The following is a 13,217-nucleotide window of genomic DNA, read 5'->3' as shown; positions in this document are numbered from 1 at the left end:
TGGACCGTGTTAACGCAAGGAAACAAGGTAGTTATAGACTAGGCTAGTTCCTTATGCAAAACGGGCAAGCCGAGTCGAAAGGAATGGCTGGAAAGTGATGAAAATATAACCATATTCAAATCGGGTCCTTAGGAGACCTGAATCAAAGGAATGTAATCAAATCAAATGTGTGATGCGATTCGAATAGAAAGTCCATTCGAATAGAATCTACCATTCGAATAGAAAGTTTATAGAAATGTATGTAGTATGAAATGGCATCTAGTGAAGAAAAGTTATGTTTTATGTTAAGATAATTTGAAAGTTTATAGACAAGATTTTAATATGAATGTTTGATGTTTTTATATTCCGCGAAAAGTTTTAATTCACTCTTATATTTAGAACTGGGTTTATGAGTAAATCCAACGTCCAAGTAGGAAACCGGGATCAGGGCATTACATGTTAGTCCCAAGATGAGCAAAATTATTCAAAATAAGCATGATTAAAGTTATCATTTCTAGCAAATCAACTACAACATACAGATGCAAGGAGCTTAATAAAGAAAATTCACATAAACCAAAAGCGAAAAGATACTGACATATTAGAATATGCAGCAATGGGCGGGTTAGGTTAGGCATAGTAATGTGTCAAGGTGGGCCATCTTTAATCAAACCAATAACATTAACATCAGTAGCAACAACATAAGAAGTTAGGATTGATTTCAACCTATTTATCATTTAGACCTAAAAAATCATGAAGTAGATAATTTGAAATGCACACTTAATATAAACTAAAAATAATAATAATTTGGATGTTGACTTTAGTATTTGCTACAACCAAAATTTGGATGTTGCCTTTAATCAAACCAGTAACATTAATAGCAGTTGCAACAATATAAGAAGTTAGGATTGATTTCAACTTATTTATCATTTAGACCTAAAAGATCATAAAGTAGAGAATTTGAAATGCACAATTAAAATAAACTACAAAAAAAAATTGAATGTTACCTTTAGTATTGCTACAACCAACATTATTTATTAACAATAAAACACAAAAAGAGCTTTAACATAATTGTGTAGATTGTGAGCACATCACCATTACTATCTCAAGTATTTAAGTTAAGCTGACTGCAACTTAATTTGTTGTTTATCGTCTTAAAGTCTTATAACATAAGCAAGGCGAAGGTAAGGGCTGAAAACTTAAAATAACTTGATTTGGATAGAACTCTTGACATTATCTTTAACAAATAAGGCTTATAAAAATTAACTGAAAGATAGATGAAAGCATAAATCTTCAAATCTTCCAATACTTGCTAAAAAAAACTCAAGATATAAATGACATAAAATCAATACTCAAACATCAAATTAACTTGATCAAGAGGATAAGTTTTAGTAGATTTTTTAACCATTATATTCAACGCATAAGACACACATGTATATATTTTAGTACATGCCTTCAAACAGGACACAATTTCCTTTTTTAAACATATAGTCCCATAATCACGTAACGAATAGCTAAAACAGAAATAGATTAAAAGTCAGTCAAAGTTTACTTTAATGCATGATCATTTTAATAAACAATGATTATAAAACTTTCTTAAACATACTTGGCACGCTAATAATAATAATAACATTTTATATTTTTAACTTTACTTTCAATATAATAGTGTAAGAGAAGAAAACAAAAATATTTTATACGGATATAAACTTGTACATATATCTTAAAATATTTAAGATCTGATCTCAAAAGTAATGAAAAGCCATGTTAAATTTCAAATATATGTTCTCTCTACTTTTTCTCTTGTCAACCAAATTTGACACTTGAAGTTTCACTGCTGACTTCAAACAAACTTTTTGCTTAAGAAAATGAAACTAGATAATTAAAATATTGATCAAATAGCTTAGCATTTGCTTAGGATCGAAACCTCATATTATGGAATCACATTTTAAATTAAAAATAAGATTAAAATTTAATTTACTTATGAACTCCTAAACCTAAGTTATTAACATCCACAGCCAAATACACACCTTCAGAGTGATTCCAGAGTTCCAGTTAGTAGGGGTGAGCAAATCCAGTGCGTTCCTCGGTTCTAGGTTTTACATGTATCCTGGTTTCGGGACGGGTTGGGTTGGTTTGTTTCTGTTTCTCAGCCCTAGCCCTAAGTAGAGGTTCTCAAAGAAACCAGTTCCTCGACCCAAACCGACGACCCGGTATGATAGAAACGGTTTCAACCCAATAGAATTCGTAGGTTCGGAACCTTTTTATAACCTTCTCTATTGAAACCAGTTCCAAAGTGATTAAGCCAAACCAGCCCGGTCAAAAACCAGCCAGAAACCAACCAAAACCTGTCAAAAAACACTGAAACTGGCTTCGACCCAATAGAACTCGTAAGTTTGGAACCGGTTTATAACCTTCTCCATTGAAACCGGTTCCATACCTATGAAGCCGAACCAACCTAGTCAAGAACCCGAACTGGTTTAGACTTTTTGTTGACCAACCCAAATGGCTTTTGACTTTGGAACCGGTTTGTGTACCTCTATGTATCAATGATTATTCAAGGCATGCAAGATAAACCACCAACATAAATTACTATTAACACGTGAGAACATTTTTTTCAAAATATATTTATGGTAAGATAATACAACCAAATGAAGATGCAAATGTAATCTGACAAAACACACTAAAGCAATCACAAATGCTGAAACACATTGTTATTCATCATGATTATAGTCTAATAAAAGCAAATGAATGGAAACCAAAGCCCTCTCAAATCTTACTAGCAAACTCAAGACCCTCCTTGGCAAGAGCGTCCAAGCTGGACGCAGCGGGTTGGGCTTTGGCAACTTTGGCCATGGCTTGGTTCTCTTCGGGGGCACCACCTTCCAAAAATGCACCAACCACCTTGCCATCCTTGATCCAGTATGACCCGAACATGGCTTTTGCTGATGCTGGATCATGGTCACCAAAGATAACAGCATCACCAACATTGTCCCCATAAAACTGCCATGATAGATCAAATGAACGCGAGTAGAAGAATGGAAGATAATCATATACTCCTATTTCCTTCCCTTGCTCACTTGCAAAAATCGCCTGCATAAATCTGTACGTGTTAGCAATGTATTTATTAATTTTATAGCTTGTTCTGCAGGTTTCAATATGGTTGATCTTTAAACAAACCGAACGTAGCGAATCGAACGTTCAGGGAACAGAACGTGAACTATTCAGTAGGAAGTTTGTTTATTTAATAAACGAACGCAACATGAATAAAAAAGTTTTTTCATTTAGTTAAAAGAGCAAACATGAACAAATGTCTAATTCATGAACGTTCATTTATGTTCGTTAGTTAATGTATTATATTAAAATTTTCTGGCCCATTACAATTTAGTCTAGTACTCTAGTTATATGACCTTTTAGACCTTAACTAGTTTTAGCTCAGTTATATTCATTCATCTATGTTCAGTTATGTTAGTTCGTATATGATCTTGAACTTTATATGGTTAAGCGTTAACCAACAAACATGAAAATGATATTAACGAACGAACACGAACAAGAACACCCTGTTCGTTTAACTATTCGTGTTTGATCGTTTGTTTGGTTTAAGATAAATGAACAAATACGAACATGCTCTGTTTGTGTTTGTTGGGTTCGTTTACAACCCTAGGTTTATTAATTACCTTCACAGCTTGTTCTGCAGATTTGCGGGAATGGTCAACATGTTCAACTCTTCTAATATCACCATACAATTTCATTGGGAAAGTAGCAACATCGCCAACCGCATATACATCAGGAACGCTAGTTTTGAAAAATGCATCCGTCTGTCATGAAAAACATAATAAGGACAAATGAAAACTGTTTATACTAATAAACGTTCCTAGTCCTCTTAAGTCAGTGCTCACATCAAGTTCCAATTTTGACAGTTTTCATGTCAACCGTGAGCCTAACAATAAGTAATGGGTTTTCATTACCGAAAACTGAAACCAAACCGTTGAAAGTTCAAACAATTAGCAAATAATAATAATTCACTTGATTGTTTATATAAGATAATACAAATTAATAAATATATTTAATATGTAATACTCGAATAAAATAAAATGTTGGTAAATCTCATGGTCTAGTACGGTTTTATATGACCAGTTTTTGGTATAAACCTTCCTTTCTTGAATAGAAAAACCAAATATACTATGAGGACTTTAACGTGTTTCCTTTTAAGCTAATCTTTAATTTTGTTACCAGTTTGACATGTTCGAGATAAAACATAACCCAAATTGGCCACATACCTTAATTCCACCTTTGTCCTCTTCAACTTGTCCTTTGAATAGATTTGTAAGGGGCCTAGCACCGACACCAACTACCACAATATCTGCTTCTAGCACTCTTCCATCCTTAAGTTTCACTTCTTTTACCTGAAAAGTTGGAACTGCGGTTATTTCCGAAACCAAACAAAATAAACATCTAAATAAAATTTAGTTTAATTAGAACAAACCTCTCCATTGTCATTCTTGGTAAAACCAGATGCCACCGTACCCTTGATGATACCTACTCCCTTTTTCTCATAATATCCCTCGTAGAAAGCAGCAATATCAGCAGTGAATAGACGAGGCACTGTTACAAACATAACATGAATCAGCAAAAAAACTTCTAAGGTAGTTTTAATTCCTATATTAAATATGGGTTCATTCTGGATTATATTCTAAGTGCACTATCATGAAATTTAGCTTGCCCAAAGTGTGTTTCTAAAGCATACATGCATTATCCTGAACTATACTAAAAAAAGAAATTACTGTACTTTTGTAACCATCTTTAACCAGACCAGTATTTGGAAAAAAAACAAGAAAAGAAAACAAAAATGTTTCCAGGTCAAGCTGATGAAGGCGTTAACCTTAGATGTAAAAGGGGCTTAACCAAGAAGTATAAGAGGTGATCCGAAAAAAAGGTTTATATAGTAGTTTAATGTTTTTAGTTATGAGGAGTTAAAGATAGAGTTTAGTATTTGTTCAGTAATTGTTTTGAATATTATTAGGTATTAAAGTTGAAGTAGTAAACAGGTTCGGTTCATATTAATATTGGAAATAGTCATAAAAGTTAGCACAAAATATCGGAGTATTTTCATGTTTGATATACGTTTTAGGCCAACATTTATCTCATATTGACATGTTAAATACAATTATAAACGGTTACGATGCGTTAATTACATTACCATATATGTATAAAAAGAAATTAAGCAAAGAACTGTGTGGACTTACTGCACCATGGTTCTGGATAAACCATTTTAACATCAAGGTTGTTAATTTTCAAAACCGCACTTAGCTCAAGACCAATGTAACCTCCCCCAACAACAACAGCCTTCCCGTTCTTCTTTGCTTTGATAGCTTCAACAAGTTGATCAGCATCATCAATCTCTCTCAAGTAAAGGATGTTTTTTGCGTCAGCCCCTTCAACTTTAAAGTCTGTCAGTTTAAGTACCTGAAAGTAGATTCACCGTTAATAATATTATTATTCAAAAAGAACAGAAGGCTACATTTTGATGGCTTACTGTGGAGCCAGTGGCAATGATTAGAGTTTTATATTTGAAGGTGTCACCAGCTGCACTAGTGAGAGATTTTGAAGAAAGATCCGCCTTTACTATCTCCGTTTTAAGGATCAACTCTATTCCTTTCTCTGTGTACCACTCAGGTAACAGTCTCTCTCCTCCGCTTCCAACACAAACATGAAAACCGGGAAGTCTAGCAGCTCCTAAAGAATAATAATGATTCAAGAAAAACATGAGTTAGAAAACTACAATGTTCATAATAGAATTATAATCAGAACTTAAGTTGAAGCTATAACAAGTTCGTTCAGTTTCAAGATGGTGCTGAAGAGTTGTGATTAGAAAAGAATTTGAAAACTTCTTACCATCCAATTGGGCATGTAAAAACCGAACGTTCAGTCCGGCGGAAAGTTTGTTTATGATTGTGTATTTAATAAACGAACGAACATGAACATGTTCTTTTGTTCACTTTGTTAAACAAACAAAACTAAGCACGCCTCTTTGTTCATTTATGTTTGTCAACGTTCGTTTGCGTTGGTTCATTTTAACTCGTTAATGATTGTTTGTTTACGTCATTTATGTTTATTAATTTACGTTTGTTTAAGTTCATTCTTTTGCGATCGTTAATATCCCCACTTAATTTTTTAGGCCCATTACAGTTTAGTATAGTTTTAATAATTTTTTATGGTCCAACAAATTTGTCACATTTACTTTTCATTATTTTAGCTCAGATGTTCCTTTGTTTACGTTTGTGAAGCATCATATAGCCTTATAACGAACGGGCATAAAAATACCCATTTTCTTAACAAACAAACACAAACAAGAAACCTCCACTCGTTTAATTGTTCGTGTTCGTTCGTTTGTTCAGTTTAAGTTAACTGAACAAACACGAACATGCTCCGTTAGTGTTCGTCCAGTTATTTTACAGGTTTAGTCCCAAAGACCAAAATTAGGTATAAACAAAACTTGGCTTACCTTCAGGAAACAAATATGCCTTGCTTAGCGCAGGGCGTTCATAAGGAGCCACCTACAAGATTCAAACAGACTAAGATTAGTAAAATTATATACATAACTCAGGTTCTACACAGTAAACTCATAGTTGCATGAAAAAGAGGAAAAAATAAATCTTATAGTTAGAATAGAAGTGAAATATGCGCATTTTAGGTAATCTATTCAATTGCACATCTTTGCAAAATAGAAGTTACTACAATTAATTTGGATCGCCCAAAATATTTAAAACCATAATAAGGTAGGCAAATATGGTGGCATGCATCTTATACAGTATTCAACATATGATATTAGCATGCATAATATAGAGAAAGTATTCTTGTTTTTTAATAAATATTCAACCACACCAATTTGAAGAGATTATATAAGAAAGAGAGAGAAAAACTGATGAGCTTACCGCCTCCTTAGAAATGATTGCTAGCTCGCCTGGTTTGACTCCTTGCTTTGCAAACTCCCTGGCAGCATAACCCTGCAGGAAATCCAGAATGAGTTATCTATAAGAACAAACTGTACAGCTGGCAATAAACATACTATATAGTTAGATAATCAAGGTGAAGTTCATATTCCAAAGGCTTAATCAAAACAAATCAAATCATTTTCACAATACACAGACACACAAAAGCCTTTGATTGCCAGTTTTCAGCTTACTTGTCTTCCAAACTAATACTTTACAAGCGCAGGCGAGCCATTGTGGTACAAAATCTTAAACACAGTGTTCTAAAGTGATAAGTTAGTTTATGTTTACAGGTAAGAGCTAAAAATTGTTTATTATGTAAGAGTTTGAATATATTAAGTCCTGAAATGCAATAAATGTCATTCCCTAACACAATAATAATATGAATTTGTAAACTCTGTCCTATCTTACTTTGAATAGTAATAATAATAATCAGAGTTAGATAAGCATATTCCTGATGAGCACGTATACGAATGCCTATAATTTTCATCAGATGTCTCTCTAATACTAGATAGACGGCGATCATATAACAGAATTCATCTGAGACTCACAAACAAACATAATATAATATAAACAATCAATCAATCGGAAAATGAAACGAAACACTCACGGCTGAGACACCGCCGCCGAGGATGACGTATTTGAAAGACTGTTCTGCCATTGATTTGAATGAATGAATGAATGTACCTGGTGCTGAAATTGGGATTGATTGGATTGGTTAGATCGGTCTCTGTGCGTGTGTGTATTATAAACAAAAGGTCAGATGTGAATGTCAAATGAGGAGGCGACACGTGGTCGACGGTCAACCGAGTTGTTTATTCGTGACCGTAGGATCGCCACGATACGACTTTAATGTTATTTTATTATTTTATTTGTTTACTATCTATATTTATATTTATATTTATATTTATATTTATATTTATATTTATGGTAGAAGAATAAAATGATTAGCTTCCGTTCACACTTTGAACATTGGTTGGTCTGGGTGGTTTAGGTGGAGCTAGGGAATCAGTAGGGGTGTGTAAAAAGCCGAAAAAAATAATACGGAATCGGAAAAATTGAATCGAACTGAAACAAAAACGACGGTTTGGTTTTATGTTTTTGTAAAAACCGAACCAAACCGAATTCCTAAATATTTATTTTTTTATATTTTATATTAAGCAATTTATAAGAATTTAATAAACATGTAACTTAAATATTGTTAGTAAAATGTTTAATATTCTATTATTTTACAATTAACACACTTATTTATGCCTAAATTAATTTTTTTTTTTTGAAAACTTTATTTTGACCTAAAATTTTCAAGTTCAAATTGCAAAAAAACAAAATGAAAACCAAAAAACCAAAACCAAGCGGTTTCAAATACTTCAAAAACCAAAGTTTGGTTTTCGATTAGGTTTTAACTAAAAACCGCACCAAATTGCACCGATCCGCACTACGCACACCCCTAGGAATTAGTAGTCCTCTTTTAGAATTTATAGTATGTTTGGTTAGGCTAAGAGCATTCGTAAACCATCCTCTAAAATTATTGAGAAGAATTTGCAAATTATATGGTGAGGTTATGAGTGGTTGTGAGTGTAAATTATAGGGTGGAGAAAAAAATAGTGATTTTTGTAAATTTTGGGAAACTTTGTTTGCCCCTGTTTATAGTTTTAATATTTGTTGAATTGGTTGTGAGTACGGTAGAGGGAAAACTGTAATGATAAAAGGTATAAAAAATATTATTTAATTGAACAGTAGAGAGAAATGTATTATTTTTAGTGTAATTAAAGAGATGGGATGGGGGATAAGCTGGGAATGCTCTAAGGGGTACACAACTTTCAATAACATTCCCCTCATTCATCACGTCAGTTTTCCCCCATCATTCAACATTACCCTTCAACCAAGGAAATACATCATTCTCCACCATTCCAATATATAATAATAAAAAAGAATTGAAAAAAATATAAAAAATGGATTGGTTACCCTCAAACGAGGGGATCACTGAGCATACTGGCCACTTTCAGTAGCCTTAGGGTCGCGCGTGACCAAAGTAATGTTGGGGGGGGGGGGGGTGTTCCAGTGAGACCCCTTGCATGAAGGCTGCCACTTAGGACCAGTGGAGGTTGTCCACTGGTGTATTCCCATCAACCTTAGAGATAATGGATTGGAGTGAGAATGAAATGAGAAACGGAATTAAATAGATAATTGAATGAAATTAATTATTACCATTATTGATACGATCATATATTATTTAAATTTAATATATATTAATTAAGTTTATCTTTTATTAGTTTTCTTATTATTTTATGATTATGTTTCCTTATTATTTCTTTTTTCCACTATTATGTCTTTAGTTTTCCTATATATTGTAACTAGCTTTAGAAACCAGTGTATTACACGAGATAAATTAATGTATAAATTACGATAAATAACTTAATACAAATAAAAAAAGATAATAAAGTCTATTTATATCATGTAAAATACAAATATAGTCGTTCTATATCATCAAATATATTTGAATTTTATATAGAGAATGGGTTGTTCTACCATCAGTATACAATAATGAAGCAATGCCACTGGAAGCAATATTTAAAACAATGAGGCATTTCGATATTAATGATATAGCTAAAGTCTTTCACAAAAATGTTTTACATTCCATACCCGGCCATAGACAAAAAAGACATCAGATTTTTCTTTTTGAACAACTTTCATGTTGTCCTTATAAACACATTGTTGTTCAATTATCACAATAGTCTTATAATAAATATAAAAAATTGAAAATTTGTCTATGATTTTTAAGACTGAATATTTGTAAAAAAATATTATAGTTTTCTTTAATATGAAGATGTCTCAAAAATTGAATGTTAATGTACTCTTTAAACATAACCTCCTTTATATATACATTTCAATTTTATATAAAATATATTTATGACATGTATTTATTATATTTAATATTTTTCTTATATTGACTATGTTTAGAATATAATTTATGGCATTAATTATTCAATCAATGGAGATTGACCGTGTAACACACAGGATTATCCAAATTATATTTAAAAGAATTATTTTCTTTTATTAGTATAGGTAAACTAGTTTTAAAGCCCGTGTAACACACAGGATTATCCAAATTATAAAAGTATAAGTAAAGCCAATAATTACATAATGTTTATGAAAAAAATCTATTACATCTATTTTGTATCTATACTATGTGTATATAAATTGATTTTATTTATATCAAAAAATGAATTTTTTTTAAATGAACTTAATAAAAAATGCATGTGCAAAAACGTACCCGAGAACACTCATTTTATTGAAACTTTCATTGTCAGTATCATATATGTATAATTGAAAACATTCAGGAAAAAGACTCATAAAATAGTCATACAATAGTATTTCTGACCATTAAGCCTAAATATTGAAGGAGCGTTACCTTTATTGATATATTTATCAATTTACAACCCATAGAAGGAAAGAAGAACATTAATTTATAACGACGGATGTTCTTCAAGAACTATGTTTTCTGAGCTAAACCATGAAAAAAATAAGTTTGACGACATAAAAATAACATGTTAAATCATTCAATTTTGTGAATGTTTTGCTTCATTTGAGCGTAGTTTCTCATGACATGCTTCTCATACAACATTCTGATCACAATTGAATGAAATATTTAATATTGACACACATGTTTTAAATTTGATACAAGTTAGAAACATTGATAAGCCTGGGGTGGCATGTCGTAAGTGTTTACTATCTATTCTTAAATTTAATTGTCAATGGACAAATAGTCAATTTACCAATCCTGAACCTTTTGATTTTTTCCAAAAATGTCTTTGAAAATAAATTTGAAACCCAAATCATGTTTAAAATTATAACTTTCATCCGTTTGACATTTTCAAGTCAACACTTTGAACCCGTAACAAATTTGACGATAAATCTATTTGCATTCTCAAACTTAAAAAAAACTCAGATTTCTCATTATTGACTCATAACAAATTTTGATCAAAATGTAGTTAACTTGTACCAAACAATCTATTTACCAATTTTTTACTGTTAAACCAAATTTAAGTTCCACAAAACCCAAAACAATCTTTGATAAAAAATACCAAAAGATAAATATGATAAATTTTGTTATATATGAAAGTGATTGGTATATAATTACTAAATTAACGGAAAAATATACAGTTTACTAAATTAACCGAAAAAATAAACTGCTAAATTTAAAGCATATATTTATAATTTATAAATTTGAATGATAATTTACAGTAGTATATATATATATATATATATATATATATATATATATATATATATGGATTGATTTTATAAAATTGATCAACTTTTAATCATAGATTTATGATTTAATAATTAAAAAAATACTTTGTAAAATGAAAGCATGTTCGAGTTTTGTATTTCTTTATAATCTTCAACAATATACATAGTAAAAATATGTTAATGATAACATTTGGAATTATATATTCTTTTCAATCATTAAAAAACATGGTTTGTTGTTAATTTTTGGATTTCACCAAGTATTTTGGAATACATAGTAAAATAATATGTTAATACTTATTTTTATAAAGATGTATAAATATAATAAAAATAAAATGTAAAAGGAAAATGAATATGAACATATCAGGGTCAATTAATATCTTTGGTTTTGGAGGGGAAGAAAAGTTGTGAGGTTTAACCATAAACCGACATGTGTCACAATTATTTTACTTTATTAGAATAGGCAGATATTTGTTTAAGAAAAAGAATAATAAAATAATCAAAAATTTGTCTCAAGTTCAGATTTCTCTTCTTCTCTTTTGTTCTTGGAGCCTAACCCACTCTACGGGTATATCGGGAGATTGACCATCTCGAATCGGGTCTCTATCAATTTTCCTGACCCCTTGAACACGTCCTTGTCCTCAAGGACGAAATACCGTTGCCATGGCGGTCGCCACTCGATTCGTACAACGACAAGTGGGGCGGTCTCAACGTAGCACCACAGTGGCCACTATTCGAGTCTCGCCGCGCTATTTTTGATCTTCATGTTAGCAGCATGGTATGGCTTTGCAGAAGCATTACGTGTTGGAGTTTTTGCCATTAGAAACTTGTAACAGTTATTGATAAATGGAACAAAACTTGGAGTTGGTAGTGGCGATGTGATACTCCTTTTGATGATATTCAAATTTCACAACCTTTGATAGGGTTTTTTTATGGTCTTCAATCCACGGGTTGAGATAGTAACAACGGGCTTGGGCGTCGATGTGGTTGTTGGAGTTTATGGAAGTGGTGGAGGTGGAGTTGGGGGTGGCAGAGGTAGCGGGGCCAGTGGCAGTGTTGTTGAAGATGTAGCAACATTGATTGGTTCAATCGAATCAGGGTTATGTAGGACACCAATACGAAATTGATTAATTAGTGCATCAATGAAAATATCTCATGTGATGAAATATGAACTCCAATGCCAACCATTGAAATACCAGAATGGCTCATCGGCGAAGGATTCAATGACATAGGAAAACCGCTCATTGTCATAGATTTCATAAAAGAGAAAATATTGTTTCACTTTAGAGATTCATAGGGCGGGATTAGATCTAGTGAAACGAGGTAATCTTGGATGTTCCCATAAGAGTTCTTCCAAAGCCATATAGGCTAAGGAGGAATGAAAGCACCAAATTGATAGACACCCGATTCGAGACGAATCTCATGATATACCCATAGAGTGGGTTAGGCTCCAAGAACAAGAGAGGAGAAGAGAAACTAAACATGGGACAAATTTTTTGATTATTTTTCTTATTCTTTTTTTTTAAACGAGATTACAATATATAGAAAAACCAAAGACATAATAATAGGAAAAATTTTTAAATACTATTAAAGCAATACAATTGTACACATGGCCTTCTTCTAGGCTGTCCACATGTGCAATCCAGTCAGCAACTTTCCATTCACATAGTCTCTATTAGGCTGCCACGTGTCATGTTGACCAAACACCCTATATTTAAACCTTAATAATTCATAATTTTCACCCTAAACATATTTTTCTCTCTTTCTCTATTAACCGGATCTCTTTTCATCCTCTCATATATTCCAGCTACTCTAGATCTAGATTTGTATTAATCGTTTTCCGGTAAGTTTATATTTTATAATAAACTTCCGATTGTTGATATAGGTATTTCTGGCAAAATTATATTTTCTTCCGATTATTGTTTCCTCTAACCTTTTTATCTTTATTTTCGTTGTCAACTGATTTTATTAAAATCAGTTTAGGGTGTAAATCAAAAACGG

The 13,217-nt window shown here is 31.9% G+C and overlaps 1 protein-coding gene across 1 annotated transcript; it reads right to left on the bottom strand.

The window, feature by feature from the left end:
* Positions 1-2,547: 2,547 nt before the first annotated feature.
* Positions 2,548-7,696, bottom strand: LOC143553943 (monodehydroascorbate reductase-like). The gene is made up of 9 exons (XM_077043825.1): positions 7,576-7,696; positions 6,909-6,980; positions 6,479-6,530; positions 5,510-5,709; positions 5,220-5,439; positions 4,460-4,578; positions 4,254-4,379; positions 3,651-3,791; positions 2,548-3,066 (listed from the first exon to the last, which is right to left on the bottom strand). Exons 1-9 carry the CDS (start codon positions 7,624-7,626, stop codon positions 2,743-2,745), a joined length of 1,305 nt encoding a protein of 434 aa, XP_076899940.1. The 5' UTR covers positions 7,627-7,696; the 3' UTR covers positions 2,548-2,742.
* Positions 7,697-13,217: the final 5,521 nt, after the last annotated feature.

Source organism: Bidens hawaiensis, unplaced genomic scaffold (assembly GCF_021521415.1).
Source record: "Bidens hawaiensis isolate Kalapana, Puna unplaced genomic scaffold, B.hawaiensis_p1.1 tig00017458_1, whole genome shotgun sequence".
In the NCBI taxonomy this organism is placed as follows: domain Eukaryota; kingdom Viridiplantae; phylum Streptophyta; class Magnoliopsida; order Asterales; family Asteraceae; genus Bidens; species Bidens hawaiensis.
This window is presented reverse-complemented; position numbering and strand designations above follow the sequence as displayed.

What these genes read in the sequence shown, in the direction of transcription:
- LOC143553943 (XM_077043825.1), bottom strand. Translation starts at nt 7,626, where the DNA reads ATGGCAGAACAGTCTTTCAAATACGTCATCCTCGGCGGCGGTGTCTCA. An exon ending in TTATCCAGAACCATGGTGCA is followed by an intron (nt 4,579 to 5,219) that starts GTAAGTCCACAC and finishes TGTTTGTAACAG; the next exon opens with TGCCTCGTCTATTCACTGCT. An exon ending in CCAAGAATGACAATGGAGAG is followed by an intron (nt 4,380 to 4,459) that starts GTTTGTTCTAAT and finishes CCAACTTTTCAG; the next exon opens with GTAAAAGAAGTGAAACTTAA.